At 43.6% G+C, this 20,286-nt stretch overlaps 2 protein-coding genes across 4 annotated transcripts in view; one reads left to right on the top strand and one right to left on the bottom strand.

The window, feature by feature from the left end:
- KBTBD12 (kelch repeat and BTB domain containing 12) overlaps positions 1 to 20,286 on the bottom strand; it is a 62,145-nt gene that overhangs the window by 5,762 nt on the left and 36,097 nt on the right. For all 3 annotated transcript variants that reach the window (XR_012765232.1, XM_075432588.1, XM_075432587.1), the window contains exon 5: positions 12,903 to 13,100. Coding sequence is in view for 2 of the 3 variants with exons in the window: in XM_075432588.1 (XP_075288703.1) it covers positions 12,903 to 13,100 (198 nt within the window). In the remaining variant the exon portion in view is untranslated. The remainder of the gene's footprint in view (positions 1 to 12,902; positions 13,101 to 20,286) is intronic.
- Positions 13,027 to 20,286, top strand: part of MGLL (monoglyceride lipase) — a 114,700-nt gene continuing 107,440 nt past the window's right edge. The window contains exons 1-2 of the mRNA XM_075432592.1: positions 13,027 to 13,113; positions 13,221 to 13,350. Of these exons, the coding sequence (XP_075288707.1) occupies positions 13,266 to 13,350 (85 nt within the window). The 5' untranslated portion in view covers positions 13,027 to 13,113; positions 13,221 to 13,265. The remainder of the gene's footprint in view (positions 13,114 to 13,220; positions 13,351 to 20,286) is intronic.

Genomic DNA, 20,286 nt, shown 5'->3' with positions numbered 1-20,286 from the left:
GGGACAAAAGCATGAAGTGCTCCATCTTGGTACAAGTATGCAGGTGGCATTTCATTGTGCAGTCAATTGTCAAATGCTCATCTTTTAGAGCCAGAGTATTGCCTGTTGTTAGTGAGCATGCCCACATGCAGTATGTTGTCTTTTCTTTGCCCCGACTGAAATGCAGCTCTCGGGCTCCTGGAAGCACTTCAATACTATGGCTTTTCTTGGGTGTGAACTCTGGGCACCCTGTGATTTGGGAAGAAATAAAGACAGAAAGAAACCTCCAGGGCTTTCAATGTACTTTAGCTGTTCTGAAGTGCTGAGGAATTTGTTATGAACAGTCAGGTTAGAAGAATGCTATTAAATCACAGCCAGTCTCAAGACAAGAAGCTTTTACTGAGACTAACAAAAAATAATGAAAGAATATGCAGCAGAGAACCGTAGTTGTCAACCAGCAGTGCTATATTAAACTTCTTACAAGAACGCAGACCCTTTCTTTGCTAACAAAAGTCCTGAACTCTCCAGCAATTGCTACTCAAATCCAAGTTCTCTCCTAAAAATAGTGTCTTTCATTTCTGCTCACTTTTTCTTTTCATCTTAAGGTTGCTTTCTCACAGCAAGTAACCTTAGTCTAAACTTTTCTTACTTTGAGCTGAGGACACGTGCGTGCTTTGCTGTCAGCTTCCTTCTGATGAATTTCTGGATAGATGTATTGGAAGCCAGGTCTCAGAGATTTCCAACGCAGACACCAGGTACCAGGATAAGAGCCATCATAGCAAGAAACATTAAATACTCAACACTGTTTTATTGAGTCTTAAAAGACTGGTGACAGGCTAAACTTTTCAGGCTGCAGACTGAGGTTCCCGTTCAGCTATCCCTTCTAGAAAGCTTTATTTAAAAAAAAAAAACAAAACAGTAACAACAACAAACGACCCTATCTTCACATCTACCAACTGCATCTCACTGTTTGGATGCTGCCCTTCTGTGGAACAGACAGCAAAGGACTGAAGAAGGGAGAAAGAGTGAAATACAGAAGACCACCCAGAGGCATATATTGTTTCTTGGGTTGCTGTGGAATTATTAGTAAAATTGAGGTTTACATCTGAAAATTAAGGTTTATATGGAAGACGTAGCATTGCTCACCCATTGAGGAAAAGTGTAAAATCAAAAAGAGCTCTGAGGATGGGACACAGCTGCAGCAGGCATGCAAGGAATCCACTAACACAGCAACTCCCTGCAACACACCATAGAGGGTGGAGCGGAGTGGACACTCCATGGCCATTCTCCATGATGATAAAGCAGGAAGAGATGGTTCTCTAGAACTGATAAGCAGCCCATCTGGTACCCTGAGCCAACAGTTTTTCAAGACCTTGCCAAAGTGCTATCCTTTCATGAACTTTGATCGTTTTAGTGTCATTTTAATACCAAAACACACCTCCATCCCGAAGGCTACCCGCCTTCGAGGTGCGACCACTCCTCTTTGAGTCTGCGCCCTTGACTTTTTGTAAACTATACCTTTAAAAGTGAAGCGAGAGAATTTTACAGCAATCATGATAAAAGGTGTGTATGACTACAGTCACTCAAACTCCACCTTGAATGTAGAAAGGATATAAAAATAGCCAGGGAAATATGGGATTTTCAGAGAAGATATCACTGTGAGCAAGTCAAGGGGAACTCCATAACTCCATCTCAGACTGCCTCTGACTACCAGGATCGACCGACGGGCTGAGCCTTGCTTCTCCCCGGCTTGGGACGCCTTGGGTGAGAGTTAGACTAAGTGCTTTTCTCAGGAATATTAGAAATCACTCTAGAGAGTTACTCCCCAATGTTTATAGCCAGGCTGTATTATTTATAACCTTTTCACGCATTTTATACTTAATAACATCATATTTGCACGTGCTTTCTTGCAGACAGTCACTATCACTGGCAATTCAATAAACCTGTACATCTGTTGCACTAATAAAACGGCACTGTTGAAGTAGCCAGTTGTCACAGTTTCTCACAGAACGCGACCGAACCCTGGAGAACGGCCGTGGCAGTTCATGAGCACGACTGGACTGAAGGTGCAGACTGCTATTAGTGTATCCAGAATCGTGGTAGTTTAATATACGTATTAAACGCGACTGGACTGGTAGTGGCAAATTGGATATCACCCAGAATTTAAACCTAGCCGCACCTAGCCTCCCACTCCGGTGAGGAGAGTTAGAAAGCAAGGGGGTTTACTTTCTGCCAAATTACTCCATCCCTTATAATGCAACAGCTGGAAATGCAGAATACATATTCCTCCTGTGGACAGTAACCCTGGGGGTTTAGTACCTCCAAGATAGTGCTGTTGTGGTTTAAGTACCATGCAAAATTAGTGTTGATGTTATGATGGCGCAGTGTCACTTGATTTAAAATACCCCTAGGGCTCCTCTGCAAGTAGCTTCAGGATGCGGGGAGGTCAGATGGAAACAAGCCTTCTTCCCCTCCCAGCATCGGTTTCCTTGTGGAGCTGATTTGGGACAGTTCTTTTTACTGCAGCTTCTGCACAGACACAGGAGTTGTGGATGTCTCAGCTTTAGGAAAAGTTCTGCACATTTCTGTCATGTTTATCTAAGGAAACCACTCACCAACCATTCACCACATCTGCCCCCTCTCTCACCTGAGAAAGGAGTGCAGCACAGCATTTCTACCTCACAGTCTACAGCCCACATGCTCATTTTCCCGTCAGTGGTGTCACAATTAATTGTGCTGTAATTTTTGTTGGTCCAAACCCGGACCTCTGGGAGTTTCGTAGATCTCTAGGAGTAAAATTTGTGTAAGACTTCAGGATTTAGCCTCATCTGAGTAGTCCTTGTTCCATTCCTTTCTGCAGTTCACAGAAAGTGAAACAATAGTCATGATGGTTTGCTTATTGAACGTGGATATTAAAGGAGAATAATAATACTACGTAAGAAAGCAGCACCCATCCAAGAGAGAAGACAGCAAACTGCTAAAACACCCAGTTGCATGTGAGGAGAGAAGGCAGGACTGACAAGCTGCAAACAAGTAACACGTGCCAATACCAGCACAGAGCTTGTTTCTGTTTGACCCTGCAAGAGTGAACAGGTTATTTCCTAGGAGGCAAATACGGAGACACAAACAGACCTAAACTGTGACATGGGAGGCTCCAGTCCCTGTATTTGTTATTAGATCATCTCCTTTATGCAATAAATTTTTATGCCTGGATTTTCTTTGGCATAGATGATGACAAAAATGAGACAATCGGAGGAAATATTCTGTGGGTGACTGCAACACTTCAGAAAAAAAAAAAAATCAGAATGAAAACATCAAAGGCAGATTCAGTAACCTTTCCTTAGAAGCCTTGCTCTGTTTTTTCCTGACCCCGGTGACTCACAACCCTTGGTGTCCCTTGTTTCCCTTTCTGTGGGAGGTTGTAACTGGTTTTGTTCCACTCTACAAATTCTGCTTTCCAGCACACGGAGTGTTAGTTAACTCTTAACCCTTGGAAGATAAAATGAGTATGTTGTTGGAATAAGGGAAGCAATTATTTCTTTAGTCTTATCTTGTTTAATATGAAAGGAAGCAGCACCCTTTGGATGAGAAAGTTCATGTGAGGAAAAGCACTGCTCAAAATACAGTCATACTTCAGAAAAAAAATTACATCCCCTCTTTCTTTTTAAAGGAGAAATGAGTTAAAACACCTCAATTATTAAAGCCTCTTTTTTTCAATTTTTCTTGGTTAGGACAATAGAAAAGGTGGTGTTTTTCAAAGAGAATAGCACCTTTGATTTCAGGCTGTAATGTTGGATTTGAGCTGTAACCCAAATAAACAGTTTTAAGCCTGAAGGTGCAAATAATTCCAGACTCTGCCTCATTGGTTCACCTTACCTAATTGCAATTTTTTTTTGAAAGGCAATATCTTAGCAGCTGATTTTGGTTACAGGAGAATAATGTGACATCTACATAAAGAAATTGGCTGTATTACACAGATTACCTGTTTAAAAAGCCACCCCACAGAACTCCCTGTCACACATAGCATTATTCTGCATCACTTGCCAGACAACCACCTTACCTAATGAAAGGATTTAGCTCCTTTCCACATGCTTTCTTTCTTCTACAAAATGAGGCAGTATTTTTCTGCACTTTTTTGTTTAACTGTGAGAAGTTTTAAGAAACTTTCTTTACACTATGTTTTTCTGCATAGGAGTTAAACCACTTTATATAGAATTATTCAGGTAGTACAAACCTAACCCTAATGCAGATCCTTTTCAAGCAGTAAAACAGTGTTTATAGCAGTATGGTTTATTCTTATTCAGGAAAGGAGAAGGCTAAGCCAGCACAGGGAACATTAATTCCAGCATAAATTTATCCCCACTAGAAATTGTGGTATTTTAAAAGAAAGTCAGGGCTCTTTCGGTATTGTTATGCCTTTTGATGTACAAATGCAGACTGAAGGCATGAACCTACAAACGTGTCTTTTGCTAGTCAAAGAACATGAGTTATACCTGAAAATGTTTAATTTGTAAATGCTAGAACTGTATTTCATATATGCAATTATAGTAGTCTTAAAGAAAAATGAGTCTAATCTTTAAATTCTCTTTTATATTCTGGTCTGTAAACAAAACACTTTCACACAATTTTTCATATGAAATTTTTCTTTGTGCAGAAAATAACAACAAAAATATTTTTTTTCTTTTTCAGTAATTGATTGCCTGCACTCCATATACACAATCACGTTATCTCTGTAAAAGGTTTATTTTCAAGTATTATTCACTCCCCAAACATGGCTAGACTTCATTTTACATTGTAAGCTTTCTCATGTCATTTGAATCAGGACTGACCATAAATCAGGATGAACTGTTCTTGGAAAGACCCCCAGTATGACTGCAGGCAACATAAATATTTGATCTGCTTTTTCTTCTTTTTTTTTTTTTTTTTTTTGAACTGCATTCCGTTTGTGATTTGGAGGAACAACTTCCCATGTGAATATAGTATTTATTACCAGTTTTTGTCTTGTTTGACCTTGCATTCTCTTTCCTATTTGGAACTGAACATTCAGATACAATTGTTAGGTTTTGGGTTGAAAGGGTTAAAGGAAGGCAGATGTAGAAGAATTAAGCAACATGCTTAAGAGTTAGAAAATCTATAGGTCGTCCTGGACTTAACCATACAGCTATTATGTTGGTAAGCCAATACAAAGACATTCACTCTACTATAGCCTGTGTAGTGTCCAGAGCACTGATCTAATAAAAAATCATGTTCATTGGAGTTAAATCTGTGGCAAGTTTGCGGAAATGTGGTCAATGTTTCTTGTTTCTCATAGAAGCCCATTGACATTCAGCTGGTGTATTTGACTCCATCTTATGAAAGAAGAAATAGAGTTATGGAGATAGCTAGAGCGTGTGTCATGCCACGAGTTGTGATGCCTCTGCGTGCATCAGTGCAGGGCAGAGATATCCAGAGGAGTTTTGGGCGAGCTCACCCGTGTGCTAGCTGCGGCATAGCTCCATTGACACACTGCTATGTGGCCAGCAGTAGCCGAGCAAGTTTATCCAATGCAGGGCCGGGTACCTCAGCACTGAACTGCACTGCGTGGTGGGGGTAGGGGTAGTCTCAGCGTCACATCTGTCCTTGCCCGCATGTCTGTGCCCTGGGACATCCTCACGCAGGCTACTTTCCCGAGCTCCTGCTGGTGTCGCTTCTCAGCTTGTCACAGCATTTTTTCCTTTCCAGTTTGCAGTTTCCTGATGTGCTGTATCTTCTTTCACCATAAATCAGTTTATAAAAAAAATGACACCTAACCTGTAGTGGTTAAACTGTTAACTGTCTGCTCTGCTCTTTCCGTGGAAAAAAGCACTTGAACATCACAAGGTGCTTGCCAGTTCCCCAATGGTCCCCCAAATGTTTGCTCAGGTGTTTCTTTCACTGGCTTCCCCAGTCCTTGTCACCCAACAGCCGCCCCAGAGCTGCCTTGAAGCAGTTCCACTGCTGGTTTGTACCTGGTTTTGCATGCCATTAACTGTACCAGAGGATGATTTTAAACATATGGGACTAGCCTCTGCTACTTATCCTCCTCACCACTAATAGCTGCTTTCATAATTACATGGCACAGAGTTAGGTGACTTGGGAATTCGTGTTTGTGTTGCAATGGGATAAAAGTGCATTTAGATCATTACCACCAGATGTCCTGGCTCCTCATTTGCAGTAGGAAAAAGAATAAGTTCATCAAGTCTGTGGCCTTCAATCCCATTTGCGTATGTGAGCTGCCCCCTAACTCTACCAGTCTTGCTAGCATAGCACAGCAAACACCCCTTGCGGGGTCAAATACATCCATCATCTGTGCCTATGGGCAGAAGCAGGCAGAGAATACACAGGAGAGGGAACTTGGCTTGGCTGTTTAACATGCTGGCCAGCCTTCGTGATGTTAAGTATTGAGGCAGCATATCCCACCAGACACAGCGAAAGCTGGGAGGAAGGTTGGGGCTTGAATTTACAACTGTGGCAGCTTACTCTTTTCAGAGCACCTGCGTGGAGTAAGGTAAGATATTCACTCTCATAGACAGGACCTCTAGCCTCTTGCTCTGCTGCATAATCCTTCAAGACCATAGTTTCATGATCCACCCATTCACTCACAAATCAATAGATATTAAAATTAAATATATATACATATAAAGAATGGGATGGTCTGCAGGAAGGAACTTCTAATTCAGTTATTTCAACTGTTTTTCTTGGGATTGATCCAGCCATTTCAGCTTTTAAAATCTTTCCAGATCTTGCCTGTTGTTCGTAGGCAAGGCCTCTTTTAGACATAATCTCACAAATATTAGTCCTGCTTGCACTGCGGTGATAGCAAGACCACAGATTGCAATAGCAGCAGGATCAGTGCTCTCGAAGTCAATGCACCATTCATATGAGTAAAAACTCATATGCAAGAGAGGATAAGATCAGAATAAGAATTACTGGTCTCAGACTATCTTGAGATACTGTTTCTAAATGCCTTACAATGGGTTAATACATTATTAATAGAGGATATAAAGCATGTTTAGACTGCATGCATGACAGGCAGTTATGAACACAATAGAAGATGTCATACATGGCTACAAGCCATGTTTCTAAACAACCTATTGACCTCTTCAGCAATTAATTAAAATGCATTAAAATATCTATTAATCATTCATTAACCCTTTATAAACGATAAATGAGACTTAGTAAGAAGCATGACTCAATTACTAATACTGTGCTGTCAGCTATTGGGTCAAATTTAGATCTGAAATGAGCAGGCGCTGCTCCCCAGCCATTCCCCTGACCTGTGTTGGCCTTATTTACGGCAGCGAGTTTCTAGCTAATGAGCGGGGGATAAATGGGCATCCTTCCCCGGGAAGGCAGCAAGCTGAGGAGGTCTCTCCCGCACGCCAGTTCCTGACAGCAGCCTGGCAGCTCCTGCCGGTGCTGGGCAGAATTTGGCAGAAGGTCGCGTAGCGTTTTTCAGGGTGGACGCAGCAGCAGGCTGGGGAGATGTGGCAGAGCCTGCGGCACAGCGCAGCGGGCAGCCGCGAGCAGATTTCTGTGCTGAGCCAAGCGCAGGGACCCTGAATCCCTTTCATGGGTGGGAATATTTATTCAAATGGTAACAACTGTGGGCAGGAGAACTTTAATTATTCATCGCTGCCCAGTAAATTCTGACAGAGGGAAACGAACAGTGCTGCAGATAGGCAGCCTGGGGTTTGCCCCTCTGCTTTATTTAGCTGGGAACATGGGAAGGTGCTGGAGAAACAGGTTTTGTTCCAATCCCTCAACCCCCAAACTTCACAAGTGCAGTATTTACTGTGCCAGACTCCTTAATACCTCTAAATTTAATTTGATTCCAGTAATGTTCCATAACAACTATAATAAAAAACAAGCACTAGAATAAGTCTCCATCTAAATCACATAATGGAGGAGACTAGGGAGAACAGCCTTTATGGGAGATTAGTCAAAATAAATAACTATTAAGCTAGTCCACTGTCAGGAGATGATGGCGTGGAGATACAAACTCATTAGCTCAGCTGGAATACAGTAATTACTACACGGTTCTGCACTGCCGCAAGCAGTGCCACTTCTATTCCAATGTATGGATTGCAGTTTATGTAAATGAGGAAGAAGAGGCCAGAAAATGAATCTAGGGTAAGTACATATGTTTTGGGTTTTTTTTAAATTGGAATTACACAGCTAGTAGGACTCAGTGTCACTACCACTTACCTTTGCTAAGAGTTGCAAACACAAAATTGAGATTCTTGCATTCCAAGTTCATAGATATTTCTTCCCTTTCCCCTTCCTCTGACTGTAACGCCATTTAAGGGAAGAAAGATTTTCTGCTTGGTATTAGTAAGTAAATAACAGAACTGGGTTGAGCAGTTCTGGTCCCACACATGCTGCTAACCACATTACAGAATTTTTCAACATTTATGTAGGGAAGCAGTACATATATCTTCTCTGCTGTAAACTACATTGGAGATGGCAAAACCGCCAGTTCAGAGAAAGACAGCTCCACATCAAGTGTGCTGTTAGCTGATAAAATCATAAGAGCTTTTAAGTGCTATGTGCTGCTAACAGCAGACCTGTTAAACGTTTTATTATTTGCATTGAGGTGGTTGTCCCTTTACTTTGCACATCAGCTGATATCACATGGGTATACAGTAAAGAATTAAAATCATGAAGTTAAGAAAATCAACTCTGGATTTGCATTTATTAATTCAAATCTGTGAGACAGGCAGTTGGACCAACATCTACAATCTGAAACTAAAGCTACAACCCCCAGCCCCCAGAAACAGGCTACGAGATCTGTATTTGTGCAGCAACAATGCAAAGTCAACAAACATGTGCCTCTGCAAGCTGACAGCGACAGCAGATGACAGTCCCAGCGGACAGGCACACACCCTTGCCTTCTTTATTTTCACCAGAAAAAATTATTTCTAATATTCAGAAGCAGTCAAAAAGAAAGGGAACCCAATCTGGCAAGCATTTTAGAAGCGTGTAATGCTGCATACCTGAAGAGCTGCTTACCACCTCCTTCGGTGAAGCACGCTAATGAGGCTGCTTCTGCCGTGCACAGGCTGACGTTAATAGCTGTCAGCCTGCGCAGGTGGCAGGTTTTAGTTCTATGTAAAGGCAAAGGAAATAAAATATTTCAACAAGAACATTGTACAGTCAGGCTGCAAAGGCTGGTTTAAAATCCATAGTCACAGTAGTAAATGCGGCAACATATTTTAACAATTAGTAGAAAGCTGGCTGACTACTGTGCGTTGAGTCCTTCTGAGTATTCATACTATGGCTAACGTTTTCACTCTGTGCAAAACTATAATCTAATGGACAAAACCAACCATTTTAAATATTTCTGAATATCTTGATGAATGCTATAATATTGCTGACAAATGACAGGAACATTCATGACACTAGGCTACATGAGGTGGAGCTGAGTGTCAGAGACATGCAGATTAATGCTTCCTATTTGCTGTAATAGCTTTAATGGGAAATGAGCTAATTCATATAAACTACCGGCTAACAGATGAAGTTTTGCAAGTCTTGCTAAGCAGGAAACAAATTAAAACCAAGAAGTGGTTGTTTGGGGTACTTAGGATCATAAGAACATACAGTATTTGTCAGCTAGTGAAACAACACAGAGGTCTCAGAGTAGTTTGTACCATCTAACCATAGACACCAAGCTCCTGAGGTGTTTGCCTTAGGTAAGCCAGATTAGAATCCCTCATATCCTGATCAAAACATGGAGCGTTAAGAGGCAAGAGAGGTCTTTGGGGTTCTGAATTACCTTGTGGTCTTTCAGAGCAGATTTAAAGCACCGAGGACCTGAATCTCCCTCTGGAAGTATCTGTGCTTCTCCATATGCTGCAGGGAGCCCGGGCTCACTCAGTGTAGGCGCTCCAGAGAAGTGTCTACACTTCAGCTGAATTAATCCTCTTTCCCCTTTTATGGACAAGCTTCTAACTTGAGGAAGCCTCAGCAGGGGAAGCCTTGCAAGCTGTGTTCACCAACACAGCTCAACATTGAACAGCATTCCTTGCAGTTCAGAGGAAGCTTTCTCTTAATCAAGCTTGGACACACTTTGGAGTCCACTCATCCTTTAGAGAGACTGTGCTCTGCATTGTTCAAATTATACACTCAGCTGGCCAGGCTGACTTCTCTTGGAAGACTCTGAGTAGCTGCAATTTCTCTGCCTTTGCTCCTGGGGATTCTGTTAGGGCTGCACTACTTGTCCTCCTTCAAGCAGACAAGATTTGTGAGAGGCAATATATATGGGATGGGAATCCTGCCATCACAAAACTTCGCGTGTCATATGGGACTCAGAAGCTATGGTAGCTGAGCAGTACTTATGTTTTCATCCAAATTTAAGGCCCTTTGAGCAGTTGACAGCTGCTTTTCAGCTTTGTATTTGTGTACAGGATCTCTGGTCTCTAATTATCCATTTAGTTCAATACTCATGCAGAAAGGCATACAGAGCACAGCACATATGAGTAAAACTAAGATGCAACAATGGCCTTAGCAGGTCAGCTTTCACACTGCTGGATCAAGAGGGAGTTTGAGCAAATGCAAAGGAAAGTTGAGGCTGCGGAGCTGGGGACAGACCTATAGTATACAAGAAGTTAGTTGCTGCCCCCTATATACACTGGCTAATACTTTCCATTGCAGCAGTGATTTTGGCTTATTTTCTTTTTTTTAGAAGCACTTGTTCTGGAATGTTCACAGCAGCCCTTTAGCGTTCAGCAGGCAGAAAACCCAGAGACTACAGCTGTGCTTCCAGCTTGTTCCAAAAACTCCACTTGGTTGAAACTAAATTACAATGTTTTGGAGAATTGGAATATCCTCTCTTGGTTGCATCCCTCACAAAAACTGAAGTGACATACCAAGGAACCCAAAAGAGTAAAACCAAACAAGCACATTCCAAAATAACCATCTGCTACTAAAGCAGCAGCAGCACATGCTGTTCTATGGATATCTTGAAGCTGCTGAGGAGCTGTAATTGTCAAAGAGCAGAGTCAAGCCATCATCTCCAAGTTCCCATATGACAGCAATAACGCTCTCTCACTCCACCCTTCACTCTCAAAGGGCTCAGGAAAGAGCCCTTTCCAGCATGCAGAGGAGATGGGGCCAGGGAGAGAGGCCAGCTAGATAACCTCTTCAGGTTCAACATATGGACTCCACCCATCTTTTTCTTGATGGCAGTAGGTAGAAGTCATTATTGTTACAAAGATTTAGAAAGCCCTTTTCCTTTAATAACTTCAAAGTCACATTAGGAAACCTGTCCTTAAGGCACAGCTTCCTCTCAACTACTCAAACATGTGGAGACATCTGATTTACAGTTGACAGCGAGAATCTTATTTTGGCTCCCTTGTTAATAGACACCATAACAACGTCTAACAACACAATCACATACTATTTCTTCATGGGTATACAAAATGCACACATAGGGGGTCAGAATTCAAACTGCACAGGTAACCACAAAACTGGCATTTTCTAACTTTGACTTCTTGTTTTCCAATCTAAATAACACTTTCAGTGCAAGAGAATTCTATACATAATTACATAGATGGCAATAGTACAGTCAGGAACCAGGACCCCATTGAGCTGGCATTATACAAACATACAAAAGATGGCCGTCTTGAAACCCACAGGGAAACTTTCAGCCCCTCCCGGTACTACCACTCTTTATACATGACTCAGTGACACAACGTGGTGGTATTGTACAGAGAGAGTTTTACGGCTCTGAAGCTACCTTACTCAGAAAATCTCATACTGATCTGTTAGTCATCTTGAATGAAATTGCTCCATTTGCCAGTGCAAATGATTGGCCTTTTGAGATTTGTACCCACTAACTTTAGGCTTTTTCCTAATGCTGCTGAAAAAGAGCCAAGTGTGATGGCACAATGTTTGTTGTGGAGACACAGTGATGTATCATAACTGCAGTTGCTCTGAGGTCACAGAACTTCCATCAGAGATGACACGAAAATATGCCTGTTAGAGAGCTGCCATACAATCGCTCTCAGGAAGCAGCTTCCTCAAATGGCAGCAAATGAAGGGAGGAGAAGGCAAGTTGTGGACTAGCTGATGAAAATCATCATTCTAAAATAACAGCAGCTTTAAGTTTAGAGTTTGTTATACAAGTAAAAGTCAATGTAGCTGAAGTGAGCATAATGTGAAGGACGCATCACCCAGTGATACCATGTGCCCATTCCTGGGCAACAGTGAGCCTGACGTGACATTTGTTAGCAGTGGAAAATGCACCTGTATTACTGCTTTCTCCTAGCAAGGAAATTGGAATAACAGCTGCTATGTAGCATGAAAGTTTAAGTGTGCATGTTTTGAGAGACTACTTGCATTTACAGTTAAAAAAGTAATGGTTAATGGTACTGGAGAGTTTGATAGAGCCAGGGACAGTTGGGAGGAGGAAGACTTAAATGGTAAGGACATGGGGCTAGGATTACTTGAAATCACCAGATCCGGAATTTTAGTCTTTGTACCTCATTAAAAGCACAAGCCTTTTCAACACTGATTATGAAAAGCATGTAAGTAAATAGGCAGAGCCAGATAGCTTGGCTAAGGACAGATAGATAGTGCCTTAACCTTCAGCAAATATATCCAAGTTCTTTGATGTCCATAACACAAGAAGCTCCTGATCTCAGTAGCTCTGGATGTAGTTTGGAAAGGTTTAGCGCAGATTGGAAATATCGTTAATTTTTCACGTTTTGTTAAGAAAAAAAGCAAAGGACAAGAAGAGCACAATTCATATTGACATTAGGAGCCAGCAGTCCAAAGGGCTGAATCAGCTCTGTGGTTCCAGGGCATGCCAGTGCCACCTGATAGGGTTGCTCGGTCATCAGCTCAGTCTGTGTACAGTGAAACTGATTTCAACTATGTAAACAATGTCAGAGTCATTTTAGTACCTGCTCCACGAAATCCTCCACAGAGGTACAGCTTCCCTTCCACGGAGCCTGCGCTGGTAGAGTTTGTTCGTAAGGAGAGGAGGGGAGAAGGCATAGGAGGTCCATCCCTCCAGAAGTCCCCATCAGGGTTATAAATCTCCACTGCATCAAGACATTTCCGTGTCTGTCCGCTGTCACGACCAAGGCACCCAATTCCTCCTGCAAAAGAGAAGTAGGTCTAATGTAGCAGCCCCACGTTCTGCTGAAAAATATGTTGCTGGCTGCATCATTTTTTGTTTATATATCCTCATGTCCCTCCCTTTCTTTTCCCTTTTGCAGCTCCAGAAATTTATTAGAAAGTAAACTCAAAGCAGAGGCTACTGCATGTTATCTACAGACATCGAAGCAAAATCCTTTCTGAGGTCTTGTATCAAAGGAAGGACAAGCAGCATGTCTTCAAAATGCAAAGGTATTTTGTCTTGTTTTCTGCCTATATAGTAGCAATTGTCATAACTACTTGTTCTGTGTGCTGAACAAATCACTTTATCATGAAGTTGCAACGGATCAGAAGTTATTTTCCAGTTACTGTTAGTGGATTTGACCCTCGCACTTGTTAACCAACAATCATTTGGATTTGTTGGTTAGTTGTCTTCAATAAAATATTACACCCATTGCTTAAGGGAAATCAACTTCCAGAAACAGACCCACCCAATACGCAGGAGTGCCAGGTGAGTTATTTGTGGCAAGCCCTGCTGCTGGAGGGTTACTCCAGGATGCCTGAAGTCAGTGTGCAGGATTGAAAGAGATCCTGGTTTTCATTTGCTCGGACATACTGCAGCAGGCTGCGGACATACCTGAGATCTCAGTGCACGCTGCAAACACTGTACACTGAAATCACAGTGTAAACGCTGACTTCCCAAATCCTTTCCAGTGATCAAATCCAGATTTTGAATTCACAGCCTTTGGTTCTCGAGAATTAATATGCTGATGTACCCTCGCAGGTTTTCCATCTGTGCCAAAGGACACAATACCCTGTAATGAGCACTGATGGCGCGCTGAAGCAGTTCTTTTGTGCATGTGTGTGTATGTGACCACTTTTAAATATCAAATGACTGCAATATGCAAGCGATTTCCACATGAAGGCTAGCTTTCCAGATATATATGTAGGACGGGTCAATTGTGAAAATCCAAAATGCATTGTATGGCATGGAATTATGCCCTTGCATACGCAAAGGGAAAGAACTGCAAGTATGACCTGTGCAAGGTTGGTGAAGCTGCTTTGAAAGTGTGTTGCCCCCGGTGCTGGTAAGCTGGTCTGTCAGAGAAATGAGCCCCTGGTGCTCAAAGGTTTGCTTGCATATGGTTTTCCATCTACCACTTAATATGGACTTAATATTTTTTCAACCTTTTGTGCATTCTCCAAAGGTATTTGCAAGAGGCAGCAACATGTAAATGAGGACTGTAATGCTTCAAATTTGCTACCACTGTATTCCTGGTCTGTATTTTAGAGTGAGGTAAAGACAAAATCAGTTATGCCTGCATCAGAGCAGCAAAATTAGAACCAGTGTCCGTTATCATCAGCAGAAAGTTTTCCTCCAGCTGAACTTAACAGCATTTGATTCAGTTCAATATCTGAATTTGAAAACCTCCACTGGGTTTGGTTTTCAGCTCCTTTTCCATGCACACTGAATCATTACTTGCCCTAATACCTGCCAACAAGACCCTAGCAGTTTGTATTAGGTTCTCCTCAATATGTGCTTATAGAATCATTAATGCTTTGGGTTGGAACGGACCCTAAAGATCATCTGGTTCCAACCCCCCTCCCATGGGCAGGGACACCTTCCACCAGACCAGGCTGCTCAAAGCCCTGTCCAAGCTGGCCTTGAACACTGCCAGGCAGGGGGCACCCACAGCTTCTCTGGGCAACCTGTGCCAGTGCCTCACCACCCTCATCGTAAAGAATTTCTTTCTTTAATCTAAATCTACTCTCTTTTAGTTTTAATCCATTACCCCTTGTCCTATCACTGTGTGCCCTTGTAAAAAGTCCCTCTCCAGCTTTCTTGCAGGCCCCTCCAGGTACTGGAAGGCTGCAATAAGGTCTCCCCGGAGCCTTCTCTCCTCCAGGCTGAACAGCCCCAACTCTCAGCCTTTCCTCATAGGAGAGGTGTTCCAGCCCTCCGACCATTTTTGTGGCTTCCTCTGGACCCACTCCAACAGGTCCATGTCTTTCCTGTGCTGAGAGCTCCAGAGCAGGACGCAGGACTCCAGGTGGGCTCTCACCAGAGTGGAGCAGAGGGGCAGAATCCCCTCCCTTGACTTGCTGACCATGCATCTCTTGATGTAGCCCAGGACACGGTTGGCCTTCTGAGCTGTGAGCGTACATTGCTGGGTCAGGTTGAGCTTCTCGTGTTTGTGCTTGGGATTGCCCTGACCCATGTGCAGGACCCTACAGCATCCTTCAGCAGAATCATGGAGTACAGCATGCAAGACAATTTGCTACCAGGTTGTGTACAGTCTACAGAGTGCAGTGTAACATAGCAGGAGATACTCAAGGCAGTTTTAACTGGGAACCAATAATATTAAAGCTCCCCATAGACTACTTTGATCTGTTCAAAAGACAGCTTTGTGGTGCCAAAGACAGACTGCTGCTGGTTATCAAGACAGCTTTTTTCAAAATTAGCCCAGGTGTTACTGTGCTCCACTGAAGAATATGCAGTCACCCACAGGAAAAGTCTTGATATGAAGAATGAAAGAGCATCTTGCTCAATCAGAGGAAGGAATGGTACCGGTTAGGGAACGCATGCAGCATGTCAGAGTCAAACAACAATAGCTTTGCTGATTGCCTCAATGTTTCAAGGGGGGCAGTGGACATAGTGCCCCAGAACTCCTGTAGAATCACAGAATCACAGAATCACAGAATAGTAGGGGTTGGAAGGGACCCCTGTGGGTCATCTAGTCCAACCCCCCTGCCGAAGCAGGGTCACCTACAGTAGGCTGCACAGGATCTTGTCCAGGCGGGTCTTGAATATCTCCAGAGAAGGAGAATCCACAATCTCCCTGGGCAGCCTGTTCCAGTGCTCCGTCACCCTCAGAGGGAAGAAGTTCCTCCTCATGTTCAGACGGAACTTCCTGTGCCTCAGTTTGTGCCCATTACCCCTTGTCCTGTCACTGGGCACCACTGAAAAGAGCTTGGCCCCATCCTCCTGACATCCACCCTTCAGATATTTGTAGGCATTTATAAGGTCCCCTCGCAGCCTTCTCTTCTTCAGGCTGAACAAGCCCAGTTCCCTCAACCTCTCCTCGTAGTGGAGATGCTCCAGTCCCCTCACCATCCTTGTAGCCCTCCGCTGGACTCTCTCCAGTAGCTCTTCATCCTTCTTGAACTGGGGAGCCCAGAACTGGACACAGTACTCCAGATGAGGCCTCACCAGGGCAGTGTAGAGGGGAAGGAGAACCTCCCTTGTCCTGCTGGCCACACTCTTCTTGATGCACCCCAGGATCCCATTGGCTTTCTTGGCAGCCAGGGCACACTGCTGGCTCATGGTTAACCTGTCGTCCACCAGGACACCCAGGTCCCTCTCCGCAGAGCTGCTCTCCAGCAGGTCCACCCCAAGCCTGTACTGGTGCATGAGGTTGTTCCTCCCCAGGTGCAGGACCCTGCACTTGCCCTTGTTGAACCTCATCAGGTTCCTCTCTGCCCAGCTTTCCAGCCTATCCAGGTCACACTGAATGGCAGCACAGCCTTCTGGTGTGTCTACCACACCTCCCAGTTTGGTGTCATCAGCAAACTTGCTGAGGGTACATTCTAACTCTTCATCCAGGTCGTTGATGAAGAAGTTAAACAAGACTGGGCCCAGTACTGACCCCTGAGGGACACCACTTGTTACCAGCCTCCAACTAGACTCAGCGCCGCTGATGACAGCCCTCTGAGTTCTGCCATTCAGCCAGTTCTCTATCCACTTCACCGACCACTCATCCAGCCCACACTTCCTGAGCTTCCCCAGGAGGATATCATGGGAGACTGTGTCGAAAGCCTTGCTGAAGTCAAGGTAGATAACATCCACGGCTCTCCCTTCGTCTACCCAGCCAGTCATGTCATCGTAGAAAGCTATCAGATTGGTCAGGCATGATTTCCCCTTGGTGAATCCATGCTGACTACTCCTGATAACCTTCTTTTCTTCCACTTGCTTCATGATGGCCTCCAGGATAAGCTGCTCCATCACCTTTCCCGGGATGGAGGTGAGGCTGACCGGCCTGTAGTTCCCTGGGTCCTCCTTCTTGCCCTTTTTGAAGATTGGAGTGACATTGGCCTTTCTCCAGTCCTCGGGCACCTCTCCTGTCCTCCAGGACCTCTCAAAGATGATGGAGAGTGGCTCAGCAATGACATCCGCCAGCTCCCTCAGCACTCGTGGGTGCATTCCATCGGGGCCCATGGATTTGTGGACGTCCAGATCGCTTAAGCGATCCCTCACACAGTCCTCCTCGACCAAGGGAAAGTCGTTCTCTTTGTAGGCTTCATCTCTTACCTCCGGGGCCTGGGATAATTGCTGTTTCTTTCTTAGTGCTTTTTTATTGCCATTTTCTAAATTGAGTAACTGTGGGGCATGGTAACTTCATAAAGAACAGAAATAATCAGATACAAAAGTGATACAGCACAGTCAGTGACTTTTTGCAAAAAGTCACAACCATTACCAGTTAACGAAGACATTCAGTTGAGAATCCACTGATAAACATTTTTCCTGTACACTTCTTAGAAAAGTAATCTTTTGTGACCTATTGGAGCATCTTTTCAAAAGCTTAAGAGCTACCACGCTTTCAAGCATTTATGAAACCTTCATTGGATAGTTTAAGCAACTTAGATTTTACCTCCTTTAATCAGAAGCAGTCCTGAAGGTACAAAATATCTCCTTTTTATTTACGCCTTCCACAGCCATTTCAGGTAAATCCAATTTCATGTTCAATTTGCAACCAGGGCAAAGCTAAGTTCTCAACAATTAGAAAATGAGAAGAAAAAAATCAGAGGGGAGTAAAGTTCTAGTTTCAAGCTTAGAAAAATAATATTCTACAACAAGAAATGAAGAACTTTAATCTCCTCTTCTAAAGCAATACTAACACTGAAATATTGCTAACAAAGGAATCTGAGGATATTAGACTCTACTAGCACTGCTTTGCCATGTTCCCAGAAGTGGTAGTTGAGAAATACACCTGTGAGTCAATCCTCTTTTCCCTCTGTGGAGACTGGTGTCACAAGGCTCTTCCCAAAGAACTGAATACACAAATCAACAAAAAAACTTCTCAAACTTAAATCATTTCACATCTGCAACTGAGTGGAGGCATCTCTTGTTAAGCAGGCTATCCGTCATCTACAATGTATACACCATGCAAAATTTCAATATGCAGAAAAAAGAAACTTGCTGTTCAGGCAATTCAGGCTGCTTTGTGCTCCGTCACTCACAACTCCAGATCATCCTGTCCCCGCTGCCTCCTTCATTCAGATTTATGAAACCATTAGGAATGCAAGTGGAGACATACAGCATTTCAGTTAAGACCATGAAGACTGTCTTCGTCCCCTGGGTAGAGCAGCTGAACACCCACCACGTTCACGCTCTACATAAAATGGTGGTAACCTCAGAGAGGCGCAGTACAGACAGCAGAGGGTTTGGGGGAGACTCTTGTGCCGAGGGACCCGCCAGCAGCGTGTGTGTCTGTATTTGTCATTGTGCCTTAAACCAGCCAGAACTATAGATGGGGTCATTAAAACACACATGCTGTGGTCACAGCCTCCCGGGAGTCCCAACAGGTGTCCAAAGCGCAGCAACTGCTGTTTCCATGTCTGGACTGGAATGGATGCTGGGGAGGGTCCTGCATTAAGCCACACTCCCGTCTCTCCTCACAAACATGAGCAGGTGAATTCAACACTACCTGGCTTAGTTCTCTGCATAAAGCCCATTTGTATGTCCTTGGTACAGGGGGAGATGGATTTCTCACTCGGAGTTTTGAACATTTCTGTCATTTTCACATTCATCACACAAGAGGATTTAATCCCAGAACTCAGTCTTCCCTCCTGCCCCTTACAAATACACCCTTTCAACACGTCAGGCTTTTTACATTATACGCTTTCCCTAGGAGATATTTCAGATGCCACTGAAGGACTAAAAAAAGCCAGTGAAGCCACCTTTGTGTTCCCAAACCCATTAATGCTTGAGAGCTTTCCATATCACGCTTGGATAATTCTGCAATCAAACATACTTTCAAGGGCACTTTGTAAGCAGTGGTTCTAATGGACTTTAAATTTAACATGAAGCTCCATTAGTAAAATAAATATATAAATAAAATACATGATCTTTATTAAGAAATCAGGATAGAGAAGGCAAAGCATGGTAGGTGATGTGATTAGCACATCTTCAGAATTTCAATGAGGTACAGTTCTGTGCCTCGCTACACTCACACATTGCTTGTAGCTGGCTGAAGGCAAAGCATACTGCTTTGGCTGAGGTCAGCTGCCTGCCCCTTGCCCCATGCTCATCTGAGAAGGCCAAATACAATTTGAGTCACATCAGTTCTAAAAACAGAACACCCTTCCAGCACTTGAGGGAGAGCCTCTGTAACGGCAGTGAAGTGGTAAAGAGTCACTGGTAATAATTAGTTCAGCAGGTGCAAAGGGAATAAGTGCCTTAGATATAGCTCTATATTTCTATAGGAGTGAGACTGACATGCAGTTGAGTTTCCAGAGATAAGGAACATTCCTACATACATACACCCAGTGACTTCACCCACATCATTGATACTCCTAAAAACAGACACTGGTGGAAAGCAATCGCACTTCCAAGTTTCATCGACGCCAAGTTATTACACAGCTAAATTTGCCAGGCAGCTGAGTCTAATGTGGACAATTCTTTTTTCCCACCCAGGTCCAAGTCTAGACTGTTCATTGCACGGACAGGATGGCTGACCAAAATGACATCTACAGGTTGGCTGGTGGTCCAGATAGGGCTGAAAAGAGCTTATGTACTCCACTGAGAGTGGCAGGGTGATGGAGACCTCTGAATATCAGACTTCGTACCATTTAGTTTGGTTCTCCCGCTAACAAAGACCTGAAATTAGACATAAATCACCATCTCTCAGTCAGGGCAGTATATCAGTATAACAAGAGCAGAGCTGCTTCCAAAAGAAAGGTGACCCAGGTAGTGAGCTCACCATCGGGGCACAGCTCCACAGATCCAGAAACAGGCAACTGCAGAAGGTCCTACCAGCAGCTGTCAGACAAAGGCAAGGTGACAAGAAAAGGCTGATTCGCACACCCGGCCTGTGTTTAAATGATGCTCCTGGACCTATGGGCAGAGGGTGTGGGTGGAGGCCCCAGGTGATGCTGGTCAGGATGATCAAGACCTATTAGTGACTTCAG

This window comes from Opisthocomus hoazin, chromosome 11, assembly GCF_030867145.1.
Source record: "Opisthocomus hoazin isolate bOpiHoa1 chromosome 11, bOpiHoa1.hap1, whole genome shotgun sequence".
NCBI classification, from domain to species: Eukaryota; Metazoa; Chordata; class Aves; order Opisthocomiformes; family Opisthocomidae; genus Opisthocomus; species Opisthocomus hoazin.
Note: the sequence above shows the minus strand (reverse complement) of the source record. Positions and strands in the feature narration are given on the sequence as shown.